Here is an 18,109-nt window from a genome sequence, read left to right as displayed (position 1 = left end):
TCAAAATTCTAGTAATTTCCTTTAAAAAAGAACCCGCGAAGTCTTTGCATCTTGGAGTTGGTCTTATTAGTTTATGAAACGTGGTGGTTGAAGTGGATTTGCATGCATTTGCGGAGTCGGAAGAGGGCTGGACATCAATGACGTATACGTATCCATGTTGTGAGGTTTGGTGCTGGTAAGGCGATGGGACATAGTTGCAGCACCCATGCACGTCTCCCTCACCATCCATCTATTCATCCATGCCCTAGTGGTTGACCTCTTGACCCTTGTGCTCGTTGACGCGCTGCCATGACTTTATCTGGTCCGAGGCTGGCTTAAAGTTAAAGAGCAGAGATTAGATGTAGTAGTAATCTTGCATTCGGCTTCTCCACCAATATGAACCTCTTTGCTTTGGAAAGCCTGTGGGACTCCTCCAAAGTGGCTGTGGCGGCCCCCATGCCGGCTGGATATTTTGTTATTTCCCACTTTCGAGTTTGAGCTGACTCCGATCTCTCCTTTCAATTTGCATACCATATTATTGCCAACGCTAATTGGTGCACAATACAGTTAAAAACCGTAGAAATAGAATGGCTGAATAATTATTGTGCCCTCCTTTTTAGTGGTAAGCAGACACGCATGCCTTTTTGTTTGAATTGTCCCCATTTTGTTTTTCCCATCCTTTGATGCCTGCCTGCCCTATGTGCGCATTTCAAATCCCCAAATTTTTTAATTAGTGAGTTTCAGCAGCAGTATCTTTACCAGTGGTCTGCATATCAACACATCCATCCAATATTTCTGAAAAATTACGAGGAAGGAAGCACTTTAGTGCCAACCAAACTCAAGACGTGTTGGGCATATCCGTCGCATGGTAACTGTTGGGTGGAATCATATGTCATTGGTCAACCTAAGTGGGTTTGATTTAGATCCGATTCTAATTGTGATTGAGACACGTATCTTATAACAATGCTCAAGAAATATGTATTTCGATATATATTGAAATCAAGAAAAATTATATTTATGTATTGATGTGGAGGACTTTTATACTTTTGACATATCATATTAAAAAAGAAAATTAAATTTTATATTTTATAACTTTCTCTTAGAAAAAAGAACTCCTATTATATGAATATTGAATAGTATATGGAAAATCAATTGCTGTACGAGTTCCAAATAGAAAGACTCTATGAAACCAATGGGTCAACAACAAATTAGAAAGAAAGGAGTTTGTAAATCTCCGAGCAAATACCATGCTTGGATTGGAATGTGGTATAATTTACATTGCAGCGCAGCAGGGGATTAACCTTCTACCAACTTCAATTTTTACTTTCGTTAGTTGGCGTGATTTGACCTTTCAGTAAAAAAAAAAAAAAAAAAAAAAACAGAGAAGAGAAAAACGCGTTATCTTTTAGCCATTTGGGAAATACTTTCGGATGGTGATGGACCCACCAAACACTTTGGAAGAAGTTAGAGAGAGAGAGAGGCATATGATACGATAAGAAGAAAGAACCTTCACGGCTGTACCATCCATCGATCCACCCTACACTCTCCTTCTCTCCTCTACCGGGGTTTTTCATATTTCATACCTCGCTGAGCTCAGCCGACGCGTATTTTTTATGGGCAACTGCTGCTCAGACGAGGCCGGCGGAAGGGCGGCCGTGGGCGGCACTGCTGCTTCCCAAGACAACCCTATCAGCGGTCCAAATGATGCCGTTTCTCATTTCCTCAACTCTCGCGGCTACCAGGGCCTCTATTCTCAGATCGAGGTTCTCTCTCTCTCTCTCTCTCTCTCTCTCTCTCTCTCTCTCTACTCTCTTCGAGGTTTCGTCTTCGCAATACGATTTGACTTAATTACCCAAGCTAATTTCATTTCAACAACAACTGTTTGAATCCGTATGTCCTCCTTCCACTTGTCACTGAATACTCGATGTCGAGGATCTTGCAAACTTCTTACACATCCTTTATTGTAATTTCTCTATATCTATGTATAGCCTTCGGAAATAAGCGATTCTTTCAAGTTTATGCTTCTTGAAATACGGCATTTTGACGGAATCTTTCATTAGTAGTGTCTTCTCCTAAAAAGTAGCTCGCTCTCTCTGTAATATGATATTTGCTGCTGATGGTGGATTACGTCGAGTAAATGCGTTTATTGTCCATAGTACCATTTGGATCAGGAGGCTAATTATATTTGACCTTGGCTTGACTGAAAACTTTCTGCTCTTGGATTTTAACGTTGATAAAATTTGGCTCAAGTCAAAGTCGAGCAATATAATTGACACACACACACAAGAGACCTAGTCTTTCGGATTGTTCAACTTAATTTTTTTTTTTTTTAATCATCGATGATAATGTTACAGAGTTAATAATTTTCTTAGCAAGATGATTTATCTCTCATGTTTGTCGTTTTATTTCTTTTCGGAAGAAATTGTTAATTTAGCTTACCCTTCGTGCCTTTCACTGATTCTTGTCTCTTAAAAAAATTTGTTTGCAGCTATCGTATTCTGCTTCAGACTTGCGTGATCGAGACTTGCTCTCCAAGGTCGTTGCTTTACTTTCTAATGGATGATGTTATATACATTCATCGGCAAGGTTTTTTGGTTTACTTATGAATGTGCTTTCGAGGTTGCTTCTCGTGCGCCGATATGGGGTCAGATACATTTGACTGCTTAGTTGAATGACCATATGTCTTACAATCAGGAGAGCTTGTAATTTGTGGGTAACTTTATTAGTTACAAGCTAATTAACTTATCAAACCTAGTATGTTGACTAATGCTAATTAAATTATCAAACCTAGCATGTTGACTAATGTCTTTACCTGGTCACAATTGCTTCTTTCTAAACAGTTTAGTTGGAACCTCATCAATCAAATTGTTATCACAATAGGCTCCATGGAGAAAGTGCTATAAACAACAAATCAAATATTGTTGAAAAAATAAATTTTCAGGGTAGAGAATCAAATGACCATTTGGATTGGGGTTTCAGATTAATTAGTATGTTTAATTTTTTCAGATTGTTCTGTACGCTCTTTCTCTTAATGATGGTGTTTTTTAGAGCTCAAATTTTTCTCTCACAATATTGTAAGGAATTTTCGATCTGGACTCCATGATTCTGATGATTAATGATGCTCTCATTCTCCATTTCTTTGTCATGTAAATATTTCTTTATTTCATAAATTTATCTTATTATTCACAAGTTTTGTGTTCTACAGAGTGATCCCATGGTAGTGGTTTATACCAAAGGAAGAGATGGAACACTTGAAGAACTTGGCCGCACTGAAGTAGTTCTAAATTCACTAAATCCAACATGGATCACAAAACATACTATCAGTTATCAATTTGAAATCGTGCAGACATTAGTGTAAGTTTAATACATTTCTACATTTTATCCACCAAATTTGCATTATTATTCACTGTAAGATACATGTTGAAATTACTATTTATCACAGGTTTCGTGTGTATGATGTTGACACTCAGTTCCACAATGTTGAAGTAAAGGTATATCTATATCTTTGTTGGTGTTGTCTCTACTCCCCTTATATGTATATATTTGCTTCAATAATGATTCTTACTGTATTTATCATTGAATCCATTATCATATAACCTTAGAACAAGTGATCGCTAATCTTTACTTCATTTTATATATCCGTTTACATTTGAATAAAATATCTGATATTGCAGTACACAAAAGTGTACTGCAGAAAAAGTGGTATAGTTTTTTTTTTTTTTTTAACCTTATGAGCAACTAGGGGTGAAAACCAACCTATTGGCGCGGTTTTTCGTCCAAAACCGAAACCGCACCGATGGGTGAAAATGACACAAATTTCGACCAAAACCGGCCAGAGAATGGGGAGGAAACCATTGTCCTTGGTCTCGGCGTAACTCCGGTCGGTTCGTCGGCGTCATCGGTTATTGTGTGCGCCGTGAGAGAGAGCGAGAGAGGGTGATGAAGCTGCGGTGAAGCCGCGGTGATTGAGATTTTTGAGAGAGAGAGAGAGATATGATGCCGCGAGGTGAGATTAGAGAGAGAGAGAGAGAGGGAGGGAGCTGGCCTTGTGTGGCTGCGTGCGCCTTGAGAGAGAGAGAAAGCGAGAGAGAGCGAGAGAGAGAGAGGAGGGGGCGGCGGCAAAATGTCTGAGACTGAGAGGAAAAAGAACAGAAACAGGGAAGAAGGGGAAGGGAACGTGCGCTGTGTTAACTCTAGGGTTAAATGGCGTCGTTCCTTTTATTATTTTTTTCAAATACTAAGTCCTAAAACGACGCCGTTTCACTTTAGTTTAAGTGAAATGACGTCGTTTTATATATGTACAATTCAAAAAAAAAAATAGATTTAAACCATCGGTCGGTTCAGCGGTCCGGCCCAAGTTCAAACCGGGACCGAACCGCTAGACATCGGTTTTTCATAAAATCTACCGTGCGCTGACCGGTTCTACTCCGGTTCCGGCCGGTTCCGATCTCTGGCGGCCGGTCTGAGTTGGTTCTGGTCGGTTTTTCGGTAATTTGTACAGCCCTAATATATCGCTCCTTTTGATGTTGTTTCCAGAGTTCTCTTTTATATTTCCAAGTTTATTATGACTACTTTCTTTCCTCTTTTATTCCTACTGTCTAGTTCTCATGGACCCCTACTTTATTTTTTTAATGCATCTCATAATAAGTACTTTAAGTCTGATTAAATATCCATCTCTGGCTATCTGTTCAGCTTCATTGTATCAAAATATCCAAGCTTGCAATTTACCATTATCTGAGCTGCTTTGGAATCTCAAAAACTTGAGAAAGATTTGTTTTAATAAGTAATAAATCATTACAGAGAAGTGAAAAAGGTGTAACTCAGGTACACGGAGTATATAAGAAAGACGTCAATCTAGAAGGGGAAAGATCAATGTTTTTAATTTCCTTCTGTTCCGGCCGGAACAGCCAAAAATTTCCATACTGGAACAGTAACCTGTACAGGGTTAATCTAATGTTTTGTTCTGGCCTAAATTTCGGACATTTTGGATCATTCCAACCGTTTTGGCTCAAATAAACATTTTGGTCTGGCAAATTCAGCAGAATGGCTGCTCTGTTAATTTCTGTTTTTCGCACATTTTGTCTCTTGCTATTTGCTGACAATCGGTAGGCACGAGTAAGTTATGAGTTTGTTCTTTATATTGACTACTCTCTGACAGCGTTGTCTTTGTTGTAAATAATACTTGTATATATAGACTTTACGGTCATCATAATGGAATTCAAAACCTTGGAAAAGATGCTAAAAACTCATGCAACTTGGGACCATAAAGTCTATAGATACAGTCCAATGGAAAATTGCGTTGATAAAGAAGTTCTCTAGAGAAACGAATTTCCAATCTACTAATATTAAAATCTATAAACTGGCCTTGATACTTGAAATCGAGTGGTTCTTGATCTCCTATTGCCTGCTTTAACACTCGATGCAGGATAGACAAATATGGGAAAGTTAGATACATTGACTGGTTGCATGATCTTCCATCTATTCTGTCTTTTTGCTCTATGGTCGGTATATTTGCGGTTGTGTTCATTTATTTATTTACTAGATTCTAATTTATATGATTGTGTTCATTGGCATCATAAATATGATCTCAATGTTTGATCAAATGCTCTGAGCTACAGTATAGATGATTTGCTATGTTACTTTCATTCAAGGCCAAGCAAACCCAAAATTCAGTTCATAATGGACGATTTTACCTGCGCAGATGCTTAGGTTGGATGAGCAGCAATTTCTTGGTGAGGCGTCTGCTGTGTTGTCTGAGGTATAATGCAGAGGATATGCAAACTTAAATCTTCCTTCTCTCTTGGAGTCAAGAGGGAGGGAGGGGGGGAGTAGTTGTCACACATGTCGAAAACTTGATTTGTGATCCACAAGTTTAGTGTTTCGTATTGTCGTGTTCTTCTGTTTCTGTACCTTCACTATTCCCAAGAATTCTTCAACTGAAGCATGAAGCTCATTACATTTACTGAGAGTTAAAATTCGAATATATTAAATTCTCAGCACTCTTGTGTTTATCTGTGCAGATAGTCACTAAATCAAACCACTCATTGACCTTAGATCTTGTACACAGAGAAGAATCTAGCAGATCAACCCGTCCAAGAAACTGTGGAAAGCTTACTGTGCATGCTGAGGAATGCATTAGTTCGAAAACCACGACAGAGATGATATTGAGGTGTTCAGATTTGGAATACAAGGATCTCTTCTCAAGAAGTGTATGGGCTACTAGGTTCATGATATCTTTCTCTTTTCTTAGTTTTTTTTTTTTTTTTTTTTTTTATAAGTAACAAGAAATTTTATTGATATAAAGATAGGCATAAGAAATTTTCTTAGATTTTGCAAGGAACCTTAATTATGCAGCTTTTCATGTTCTAACTTATCTTGCAGGACCCCTTTTTGGTAATATCGAAAGTAGTGGAAGCTGGTATCCCAATTCCTGTTTACAAAACAGAAGTTATAAAGAATGACCTCAAGCCAACATGGAAGACAGTGTATTTGAATATTCAACAAGTTGGAAGCAAGGTAAAAGGAAGTTTACCTTGAATAGCTAGAGTTGGTATCTACCACTAGAAATCTGGCATCATTTGCTATAGGCGCACATCATTTTTTCCATAGGCGTACACCATTGTTTCATCCTAGGCATTTATTATAAGATGGAAATCCCAGTTTTGGTTTCTTATTAGTTGAGAGGATAGTTCTGCTTGTGTACTTTTTTTTCCTTGCGTCTCTAAAATAAGAGTACTAGAAGTGTAATGCTGGTCCATTGTGTGGATGTCTGGTATTACGCAAATATACTCACATTCACTGCTCCAGTTTGGCAACCATCTGGTAAATATGGGTTGATCTTGTTGATTATGGATTTTGGGAACATGCCTGTAAGATACTACGAATCCTCGTCTGTTTGATTGTTAGTCTTCTCATTTCCCCCCCAAAATTAACATGCAGGAAAGTCCACTAGTGATAGAGTGCTTCAACTTCAATAGCAGTGGAAAACATGATTTGATAGGGTAAATTGACATCTTACCCGTCATCATTTTCTCCTGATCGCTTTAGACCAGAATGCTGACTTAGCTTGTTGAATTATCAGAAAAGTTCAGAAATCATTAGCAGATTTGGAAAAGCTTCATTCTGGTGGGCAAGGCGAAAATTTGTTTTTACCTAGTCTGGTTGGGCAAAATTACCACAACAAGGTCCAATTATGTGTATCAAATTTATTTTGCATCTTGAGAAGTCTAGTCTTTGACATAAGTTCCTATAAAAAAGTAGTATTTGACATTAGTTTGAAGGTTTTTGAATGTTATGCAGGTACTTAAGAGCCAGCTATTTGTAGACAAGTATTCCCAGAATATCCAACACACTTTCTTAGATTACTTGGCTGGGGGTTGTGCACTGAATTTCATGGTGGCTATCGACTTCACTGGTATTCATCTATGCAGCCAACTTGTTTAAAGTACCTGAAAAAATCTTCCTGCATATTAAGTAACTTTACTATAAAGATTATGAAGGAAGTGCATGTTAATTTTCACCTGATCAAATCCCTTATCTTAATTTTTTTCTTTCAGATCAATAATATTTTTTCTCTTACTTCTCCAAAAAAAAAACAGGAGTGCACTTTAATACTTTTTTTTTTTTTTTTTTGGGAATAAAAACTTGGTTGCCTTTTGTTCATTTCAACATCCTTGTTTTGGTTATGCTTTTAGTATTTATAAACACTTGAAATTGTTATTCAATTGCCTCTTCTGAAGTATTCTGTCACTTTATGCATCCCTCTCTCCTTACCTTTCCTATGGTCACTTTATTCTTACTCATATATAGTGTCAATTGTACATGATAGAATGTGTTTCTTTGTAAGTCAACATATCTCTGGTCGGTTCATGGTTTTCTAATTTCCTTTTAATGTATAATTGTTTTATAGTATAATATGTTCATTAGAGCAGTTTTAGCTTTTACAAACTTTTGCTACATTTGTCATTATTTCTTAGTTACTTTTGTAAAGTTCATTTTCACGTTTTTCTTTCCTTACCATTGCTTACAAGAAATGTTTACATGGAATAATTTAAGATAAGTTACTTATATAAAAAAATTAAGATAAGTTATGTATAGGTGTTTAGGTCTGCAATATCTTATCATGAACTCTCATTCTTTTCGATCAGCTTCAAATGGAAATCCACGTCTGCCTGATTCCTTGCATTATATTGACCCTTCAGGACGGCCAAATTCATACCAGAGAGTGAGAACTCGGTCCCTTCTATAGCAATTTTCTTAAAATTCTTTGTGGCACACCAATCTGATGGTGGTACATTGCTTTTCAGGCAATCATCGAGGTAGGAGAGGTGTTGCAGTTTTATGACTCAGACAAGAGCTTTCCTGCCTGGGGATTTGGAGCACGACCAATCGATGGTCCAGTCTCTCACTGTTTCAACTTAAATGGAAGCAGTCATCACTGTGAGGTGTAATGTTGGCGAAATCTATTATTGCTTCTTTATGTTATAGATGTTCTTGTTCCAAAGCCTTTATATTGAGCATATGTAAGCCAATTTCTCTCAGGTTGAAGGCATCCAAGGAATTATGATGGCATATACAAGTGCCCTCCTTAATGTTTCTCTTGCAGGGCCAACTCTTTTTGGACCTGTGATTGGCAATGCCGCACTAATTTCCAGCCAGTCTCTTGCAAATGGGGGAAGAAAATACTTTGTTTTGCTAATAATCACGGTAAGAATTAGAATTGGGCCCTTCTGATGATTCTTTTTCCTAGTCCCTCATAAAGGTTGCATATGTAGGTGCGATTTTGGTTAGTATGCATAATGCCTGAATTTAGTTACCATTTCTACCTTTTACTTAGCAGCTTGTTCTGAACTTCCTTTTGAGGATGTCAAAAATCCTTCCATGTAATCCAAAAGTTTTGTTTTACATGATTAATTTTCATCTGTCCTTTCAACGTTGAATGCCCCCTTTTCTTGAGTACTCACTGCTATTTTTAGGATGGAGTAGTAACAGATCTCCAAGAAACCAAAGATGCCCTTGTGAAAGCATCTGACCTGCCATTGTCGATCCTTATCGTTGGAGTTGGAGGAGCTGATTTCAAAGAAATGGAGGTATTTCATTCACTTTTCGTCTGTTTCATTGTCCATTTTTTGTACCGTAGGGGTTCCATTATTCAGTCCAAATAACTATCTCAACCTACATTCTTCTACAGATTTTAGATGCAGATAAGGGAGAGAGACTTGAAAGTTCAACTGGACGTGTTGCTTCACGTGATATAGTCCAGTTTGTTCCTTTCCGGGATGTACAGGGTAAGTCAGCGACATTATATTAATTGGTTCACATGCCAAATTCTGCTAGAATTTGGCAATAGCGTCTATTTGGGCAGTGACTTCTCTTATACTTGCAGGTGGAGAGATTTCTGTTGTTCAAGCACTTCTTGCCGAATTACCTACTCAATTTTTAACCTACATGCGGACCAGGGATATCCAACCAATTTCCTGCTAATGTAAACTGTACATATGAAATTTTTAATCTATATAGTCGGCTCACCTTCATTTAGGCCACCATGGTTTTCAGGATGTTAGCGAGTGGCCTTTCTTTATATTACTAGAAAGGATAATGTTATATATGGGCAACGTACATCTCGGCCTTACAAAGAATCCCTTTGCCAACTAGATATAGACAGCCTCACGTTCCTTGGTCTGACCCTTACGGGCTTGTTTATTTTTATTTTTATATTTTATTTTTATATAAGAGATCGCATTAAAATAAATTTAGAAATTGACGTAATTTTATATAATATATTAGATTTATTTTATAATTAAAGTAATTTTGTAATCTAACGTATTACATTAATCTATTTGTAAATTGATTTTGATGGAATCTCTATATGGCTAAAGCGTTCTTTTTATTTATTTTATATATATATATATATATATATTATTATTTGCTAAAATTTTAGCTGGGTAGGAAGCAATGCTAAGGTCCTAAAAATGGAAATAAAGCCTGGTTGTGGGGCTATTGTATCTCTCGAGATGGAAATTGACTAATTGGGATGATTATGGGCCAGAGCAAGTTGAGATAGGGGAGCTGGATATTTGATTTTCTTTTTCTCTTATTTTTTGGCTACAATATAACTTAGGCCTGTGCAGAAAATCCGATAACCTGGACCGCCGGTAAGAACCGACCCGATAGAGAAGTGTGGCTTGATTGATCTTGCGGGTCGAACCTGCTAAACATAAAAGACCCGACTACACTACAAAAACACAAAAACACGGTATGATTTATCCTCCCCTTTTCTCTCTATCGGCAAACCCTCTCCAAATCTCTTGGCCTCCTCTTCCGAGATCTTTTAACCCACATACTTTCGCACCAAAATTATGAAGATGGAATAGGTGATGTGGACATTTGACAGAATTAGTGGCTGACTTCTCGTCATTGTTTCTTGGTTTCTTTTCCCCATCCTATCTTCTCATTTGGTGTCTTTATGTTGCTTTTGTGTTTGGCTGGTATGAGGCTAAAATTGGGGGGGCCCAAGATAATTGTTGGAGCAGGGCTGGCTAAGATGAGGTTGGATGGATGTGCAAACCTTGCCACTGCATGATTGTTGGAACCTTTGCCCGTTGCCGTTTTGTGTACAATGGACTACAGTATATTTCATAGCTACTATTTTTTTCCATTTCAATTGAAAAAGAAAACCATATTAGATACGGTTTACTTACATGTACGAAGGCAATGAAGTTGAATCGATGTAGTAGATATAGTGGCAGAACAAGGAGGCTACAAATTTTACGCAACGAAACCAAATGAGAGATTGTTAATAGAACATGGTGAAGAAGCGACGTGGTGACGAGATCTCCAAGGCCTCGCAGAAAATGACATTTGATGAGTTTCTTAAGGCGACGAGTATGAAGGTGATGTGCGAGGAGGAGTGTCTGAGAACCCAGATGAAGGAAGGGCAACCTAGAGAACTAGAAGTATCAAGAGTAAATGAGGAACCGGATATGGATTTTCTGAGTAACAGAGTAAGGGTTCTAAAAAGAAACTGGGTTGACCTGACATGGATAAGATCGGATCGGTTTTAATTAGCCTAGAAGTTGGGTTGGACCGAATCAGACCAAAACACAAGCCCGTTTACTCGGGTTGCAGGCCTAATATAACTTTAGCTTAAGCATGAAATGAAGTTGGGGTAGGGTAATGGGAACGATGACTTTAACAATCTCATTATGCAGAATGTGAGAAGGGTGCTCAAACCAGGAAGTAGCAGTCCAAGAAGTTGGCAATTATGATTGAGTAGAAATTTGAAAATCCGACTTCAAATTTGACTCCACTCCAACTTCGTAATGGGCACAATGACTTTAACAAACTCACTGTGCAGAATGTGATAAGAATGTTCGAGCCAGGTAGTAGCAGTCCAAGAAATTGGCAACTAGGGTTTAACAAAAATACGAAAATTAATTTGACTCCACTCCAATTTCGAAAAGTTATAGTTAGAGTAGTCTTTTTCATCCAAAAAGTTGTAGCTGGAGGTAGAGTCAGCCCTACTCCGACTTTGCCCTCTGACTCTACCTTCGATATTGCACGTGTTATAAAAAAATATCTAATTTTTTATACATTCATCATAAATATTTTATATAACTATAACTTATATAATTAGTTAAATTTAATAATAGTATGAGCTAATTATTATAAAATAATATAGTTATGCTATAATATAAATAGATTAAATTGACTAATAATAATTTAGTATATGACATGTAAACATCATACTATTAGTCTATTACTCCAGGTTTTGAATACCGTGCTATACTGATTGGTATTTACTGTGTTGGAACAATAACCAACACCGGGTCAAATACTGGTCGTACTAGTGCGTTTTGGTCAATAGCAGCCAATTTTCGGTATACCAACCGAAATTAGTATATTATTGTAATTAATGTAAAAATCGATTTGTTTTTGTAAATTTCACTCCAATTCTCACATATGAAAATTATTTTCTCTAACTTTTTTAATCCCCTTTTCTTGATAATTGAAAATCAAATCCCCACTCTCATTTTCATGATGAAGAAGAGTATTTTTTTTTTTTAATAATTGGATTAAGAACTTAGAAGTATTATCGAGTTTTATAAATATGTGTTTTTAACTTTATAAGACTTTCATTGATATTATTTTAAAATATAATTTATACATATATGATTAATTTATCTATATATAAATTATTCCAAAATGGTACCGATATTTAAATATTTTGTTATAGTGCCTTAACTAAAATGGTATTCAAAACTTTGCTATTACTACCAAGTATCATGTAACACTAACATATAATTACATGTAATGCTAATATATAATAACATGAATGTAATGCATAATAACTAATGTATAATAATATTTAATTCTAATGTATAAACACTAATCTATAAATTTATAATAACATATAGAAAAATGCTAGTCACCGATTATTGGGTCCGGACAAGTTTTCTTCTTTTTCATTTTTTTTTTTACTTAGTGATTAAGGAAGTGTTTTTTTTTAGTGATGTGATTTTTTAAAATGTTTAAGAATATAAAAAATTGTATGAAAAAAATGAAAAAAAATAAAAAATATTTTTGTTCTTAACAGGAAGAGTCTTGTGCTACATCCTTAGTAGAAGCACGGCTCATAACATATAATACTAATGTATAATAACACTAGTATAATAATATATAATGCTAAGTCTAGTATAATTAAGTTAGAAATGAGTTAGAAACTAATATAATAATATGTAATTAATTACTATAGCATAAGTCTATAGACTATGTCACCATAATACGAATAAGTTAGACACTAGTAGAGTAAAAGTATAATGAGTCTATAGACTATAATAATACGCAATTCTCAATAATCAATACTCTATTCAAGTATAAATACTAACAATTGTATTTAAACCCTATAGTACAAGTCTATTTATAATAATGTATGATAACATTATAGACTTATGGTACATTTAATACCAATGTATAATAACACTAGTATAATAAATTCTATTTAAATTTTAAACAATACAATACAAGTGGATTTAATAGTAATTGTTATTAATCAATACTAATAATTTAATTGAGTGATGAAAAATATATAAAACCATAAATAGAATGGTGACATATAATTAGACAATAGACACTATAGTATGATAAAATGTTAAAAGTAGAACTATATAATATGATAACATATAATTAAATGCTAGTAAATTAATATCTAATAATAATCCATACTAAGTACTAACAATTATAAAAACAATAAATAAAAAAAAATTACAGTTAAAAGCCTAAAAGAAAGATTAAGATTAAAACTAAATTTAGGATTTTAAAAAATAGTACTGCTACATCCATAATGGAATCATATAAAAATAATTTCACAAACTGATATAGTTTTATTTGATTCATTAGATCTATTTAATAGTAAAAATAATTTTATAATTTGACGAATCATATTAATCCATGTCAGTTTGTGGGATTACTTTTGTATTATATATTTGTGAGTAAAGTATTTCATTTTAAAAATATAGGATTTAGAAAAAAAGCCCCAAAAAAAGAAAAAAGAAAAATGCGGGACTCAGCTCAAGATTTAGGAAACGGCGCCGTTTTGAATATGCCCTACAGGGTAACCCTAACACCCCACCCCGTCACCCTCGGTTCCTCAATCCTCACTCCCTCAATTTGTCGAAACCGAGTCTCATTTCTCATTTTGAAAACCCTAGGTCCCTGCTCCCGCAGCCCCTGCTAGCCCATCGCCAACTCGCCGCCTGTTGCCTCTGAATCTCTACCCCCGCTGTGCAGACGCCGTCCCTCGCCTCCCCCTCGCCTCTTGAGTTCTTCCACTCTCAGTCTCTCAGTGTCGAAGCCACCGCCCATCGAAGAGTTGAACTGCCGAAGTCGGTAAGTGCCTCTTTTCCTTTCCTTTTGAGCTGTTATTTGTAAATCCAACGATCTGTGTTTGAGATGGAGTGGGGTGCCCAAAATCAGACTCCGCTCCGATGGAGTTGGATCGGAGGATGTCCGTGTCTGAGTCGGAGGCTGGCCATTCCGACTCCGATCCGGTCGGTGCTCAATTGCTATTATTAGGTGTTTATCATGCCGAAGCATAATTCGATTGACTTTTTTATATTTAGGTAATTTCTAGGACTACACTTGTCTATCGTCAGGGTTCATATCCTTTTGTACAGTTTCATACAGATAATTACCGATCAATAAAAAGTTCCATACAGAGAATTAAGCTATTTAGAATATAAGAGATATATTATATTAAGGTTTAAATTTTAAAACCATTGCATTTCTCCATTCTCAAAATTTGTACACAATGTTTGGTACTTCATTTTGTGTTGTCTGCTTGATGGTGATCAAGTTATTCTATAAAATTTTATTTTTCAACCAATGCTTTTAGTGAACTCTTATCTTTACTGGATTTTATCTTCATAGTTTCTTTAAAAATATCAGTACTTTATGTTCACGATTAATTAAAATGACTCGATTAGATATGATTCCACTCCTTTTAATTATTTCTTATTCTCAGATCAGTTGCTGCAATGGGAAAGAAGAAGCCAGAGGAGAGTGGTGCAACCACCAAAACTAAGGCGGGTGGCAAAGACATTCCAAAAGATGGGAAGAAAGAAAAGCTCTCTGTCTCAGCGATGCTTGCCAGCATGGACCAGAAACCTGATAAGCCTAAAAAGGGTTCTTCCTCTTCCTTAACTGCTGCTACAAGTAAACCTAAAACAAAAGTTGCACCAAAAGTTTCATCTTACACCGATGACATTGATCTCCCTCCCTCCGATGATGAGGATGATGATTATGCCTCTCAAGAAGAGCAGACTGATGGTCAGAAGCTATCCAATCGACAGCAGAGGAGTGAATCAAAGTTACTTGAAATATCCATAAGTGAGAAAGAAATAAAAAAAAGAGAAAAGAAGGACATGTTTGCTGCCCATGCAGCAGAGCAGGCAAAACAGGAGGCCCTAAAGGATGATCATGATGCTTTTACCGTTGTTATTGGTAGCCGAAGTTCAGTTCTTGATGGGGGTGATGAAGCTGATGCCAATGTCAAAGATATAACTATAGATAATTTCTCTGTATCTGCTCGGGGAAAAGAACTCCTAAAGAATACATCTGTAAAGATATCCCATGGAAAAAGGTATGGTTTGGTTGGACCCAATGGAATGGGCAAGTCTACGTTATTAAAGCTCCTTGCTTGGAGGAAGATCCCTGTTCCTAAGAATATTGATGTTCTCTTGGTTGAACAAGAGGTGGTTGGTGATGATAGAAGTGCTCTTGAAGCAGTTGTTTCAGCCAATGAAGAGCTGGTCAAGCTCCGAAATGAGGTTGCATTGTTGCAGAATTCATCTTCTGTTGTTGAGGGTGAGAATGACGATGATGGTGGCAATGGTGATGATGCAGGAGAGAAGCTCGCTGAGTTGTATGAGAAGTTGCAGATCTTGGGTTCAGATGCGGCTGAGGCCCAGGCATCAAAGATTCTTGCTGGGTTGGGTTTCACCAAAGAAATGCAGGTTCGTCCAACTCGTTCATTCAGTGGTGGCTGGAGGATGCGAATATCACTGGCTAGGGCTCTTTTCGTGCAACCGACACTTCTGTTATTGGATGAACCAACAAATCATCTCGACCTAAGGGCTGTTCTCTGGTTAGAGGAGTACTTGTGTCGGTGGAAGAAAACTCTTGTTGTTGTCTCACATGACCGCGATTTCCTTAACACTGTCTGCAATGAAATCATTCATCTCCATGATCTTAAGCTTCACTTATACCGTGGAAACTTTGATGAGTTTGAAAGCGGGTACGAGCAGCGTCGCAAAGAGATGAACAAGCGGTTTGAAACTTACGAGAAGCAAATTAAAGCAGCCAAGAGGTCAGGGAGTCGTGCTCAGCAGGAGAAGGTGAAGGACCGTGCTAAGTTCAATGCTGCAAAAGAAGCATCAAAGAGCAAGGCGAAGGGAAAGGTTGACGAGGATGAGCCTCTTCCGGAGGCCCCAAAGAAGTGGAGAGATTACAGCGTGGAGTTCCACTTCCCTGAACCCACTGAGCTTACACCCCCACTCATGCAGCTAATTGAAGTCAGCTTCAGTTACCCAAATCGAGTGGATTTCAGGCTCTCAAATGTTGATGTGGGTATTGATATGGGAACACGCGTTGCTATTGTTGGCCCTAACGGAGCGGGGAAATCTACTCTACTGAATCTTCTCGCTGGTGATTTGGTTCCAACTGAAGGTGAAGTGCGGAGGAGTCAGAAGTTGAGAATTGGGAGGTATTCGCAGCACTTTGTGGACCTACTGACAATGGAGGAAACTCCAGTTCAGTATCTTCTTCGTCTTCATCCAGATCAAGAGGGACTCAGTAAGCAGGAGGCTGTTCGTGCCAAGCTTGGAAAATTTGGGCTTCCCAGCCATAATCACCTCACTCCAATTGCAAAATTATCTGGAGGGCAAAAATCACGGGTTGTATTCACTTCAATTTCTATGTCAAAGCCACATATATTGTTGTTGGATGAGCCGACAAATCATTTAGACATGCAGAGCATTGATGCACTGGCTGATGCGCTGGACGAATTTACGGGTGGAGTTGTCCTGGTCAGTCATGACTCTAGGCTCATATCAAGTGTCTGTGACGATGAAGAGAAGAGTGAAATATGGGTTGTGGAAAATGGAACTGTGAGAACTTTTCCTGGAACATTTGAGGAGTACAAGGAGGAGTTGCAAAGGGAGATCAAAGCAGAGGTCGATGATTGATTTTGAAGCTCTAGCATAAGTATCGATATTGCAAATCATATAAGGCGATTTCCCTACTCTTGTTGTGTTATTCAATTTTAAAAATGCAATAAAACAGATGCATCTTTGTTTTATAACTCTTTTTGATTGCATTTCCTGTACTGCGGATGTGAAGAAATTACAAAACTGATTAGTAAGATAGATGTTAATCCCAATCTTTATACACATACTTTTGATCTCATGCAAATTACTCCACTTGTGTTGTAATAACGTTGCTCTGATTATACTTTTTTGCCCTTTCCATCTTACCGTTATGACAGAGTTATCGCAACCCCACGTTTGCATTGACTTCCATGAATGAGTCCTATGATGAACTGACTATAAATTATAATAAGCTGTCTTTGTTTTGATTGCCAGAACTCCTACAGGTGAAATGGATCTGCAGTCTTGGTAACAATTGAGATTTGACTCTTTTGGTCTTTGGAGAACAAGTGCTAAATCTCTAGTAGGGAATGATAAAATTTAATGCCCGTTTGTATAGTCAAAGTGTTTCATTTTATCTCATTTAGTCATTATAATTTTCTAAAGGCTGGTTTGGTTACACAAAATCAAACTATCTCATTTCATCTCATTTAATTATTATAATTTTTTTAAATTTCTACACAAAATATAATAAATAATTTTCACTCAAATCATTCCACAGTTTCACTACTATTCATAACATTTTGAGATATTTTAAGCATCCAAACATGCCCAAAGTTGATTATATTTTTTAAGCTAACTTTATTGGTACAAGGAAACTAAACGTGGTTTAGGAGTTGATTAATTAAATATAGAATTTAAAACTTAACTTTCATTGTAGTCGCAATAATGTTTTAATGCATGTCTTTTTTTTTTTTTTTTTTAATTGTCAAAACTTGGGTCCCTTGGTGCGTGAATCTTTTAAAGCAATCAATTCTTAAAATTTGGGTAAAAATTGCACAATAGACCGGAAGAGAGAAATGAATAATTCCTAGCCCGTTGGTAATTTAGGCTTCGATACGATACTCTTCGCATTTATTCATATAATAAATAATAAATAAGTGAATAAAAATAAATAAAGAGAGACACATGAATTTTCGTGGTTCGGCATAATGCCTACATCTACGAGTTGTTTGGGAGCAAAATCCACTATAATGGATGATTTTACAATCTCTCATAACCTTACATATTTCACAATACAATAGAATAATTTAGGGAAGATCCTTGGGAATCATTATGTGTGTTTTGAGTTTGTATATAGGGAGCTTATGTGGAGAGAATTTGGATAGTTTGTCAGATTTGTGGGGAATCTCTTCTTTATATAGAGGTTTATATTTTTGGAGTGATTGAGTTCAACTTGGCTTATGAAGCATTTTTTTTTTGTTTTT

At 36.6% G+C, this 18,109-nt stretch overlaps 2 protein-coding genes across 4 annotated transcripts; both read left to right on the top strand.

Annotated features, from left to right (window-relative positions):
- Positions 1–1,435: 1,435 nt before the first annotated feature.
- LOC122280936 (protein BONZAI 1-like) lies at positions 1,436–9,663 on the top strand. The gene is made up of 16 exons (XM_043092071.1): positions 1,436–1,742; positions 2,468–2,515; positions 3,185–3,333; positions 3,422–3,470; positions 5,681–5,737; positions 6,000–6,188; positions 6,361–6,495; positions 6,919–6,980; positions 7,061–7,163; positions 7,279–7,393; positions 8,127–8,203; positions 8,286–8,423; positions 8,521–8,685; positions 8,955–9,068; positions 9,170–9,266; positions 9,365–9,663. Exons 1-16 carry the CDS (start codon positions 1,593–1,595, stop codon positions 9,460–9,462), a joined length of 1,746 nt encoding a protein of 581 aa, XP_042948005.1. The 5' UTR covers positions 1,436–1,592; the 3' UTR covers positions 9,463–9,663.
- Positions 9,664–13,616: 3,953 nt separating this feature from the next.
- LOC122281443 (ABC transporter F family member 4) lies at positions 13,617–16,939 on the top strand. 3 transcript variants are annotated; one of them, XM_043092917.1, is made up of 2 exons: positions 13,617–13,866; positions 14,506–16,939. In XM_043092917.1, exon 2 carries the CDS (start codon positions 14,514–14,516, stop codon positions 16,719–16,721), a length of 2,208 nt encoding a protein of 735 aa, XP_042948851.1. In that variant the 5' UTR covers positions 13,617–13,866; positions 14,506–14,513; the 3' UTR covers positions 16,722–16,939. The 3 variants fall into 3 exon arrangements, with proteins under 3 accessions (XP_042948851.1, XP_042948850.1, XP_042948849.1); XM_043092916.1 differs by having other exon boundaries at positions 14,501–16,939; XM_043092915.1 differs by lacking the exon at positions 13,617–13,866 and adding an exon at positions 13,928–14,099 and having other exon boundaries at positions 14,501–16,939.
- Positions 16,940–18,109: the final 1,170 nt, after the last annotated feature.

This window comes from Carya illinoinensis, chromosome 11 (assembly GCF_018687715.1).
Source record: "Carya illinoinensis cultivar Pawnee chromosome 11, C.illinoinensisPawnee_v1, whole genome shotgun sequence".
Lineage (NCBI taxonomy): Eukaryota > Viridiplantae > Streptophyta > Magnoliopsida > Fagales > Juglandaceae > Carya > Carya illinoinensis.
This window is presented reverse-complemented; position numbering and strand designations above follow the sequence as displayed.

Coding starts and splice junctions, on each gene's coding strand:
- LOC122280936 (XM_043092071.1), top strand. CDS start 1,593: ATGGGCAACTGCTGCTCAGACGAGGCCGGCGGAAGGGCGGCCGTGGGC. Junction 3,471..5,680: donor TCCACAATGTTGAAGTAAAG/GTATATCTATAT, acceptor TTACCTGCGCAG/ATGCTTAGGTTGGATGAGCA. Junction 8,204..8,285: donor GGCCAAATTCATACCAGAGA/GTGAGAACTCGG, acceptor ATTGCTTTTCAG/GCAATCATCGAGGTAGGAGA.
- LOC122281443 (XM_043092915.1), top strand. CDS start 14,062: ATGCCGAAGCATAATTCGATTGACTTTTTTATATTTAG. Junction 14,100..14,500: donor ATTGACTTTTTTATATTTAG/GTAATTTCTAGG, acceptor TCTTATTCTCAG/ATCAGTTGCTGCAATGGGAA.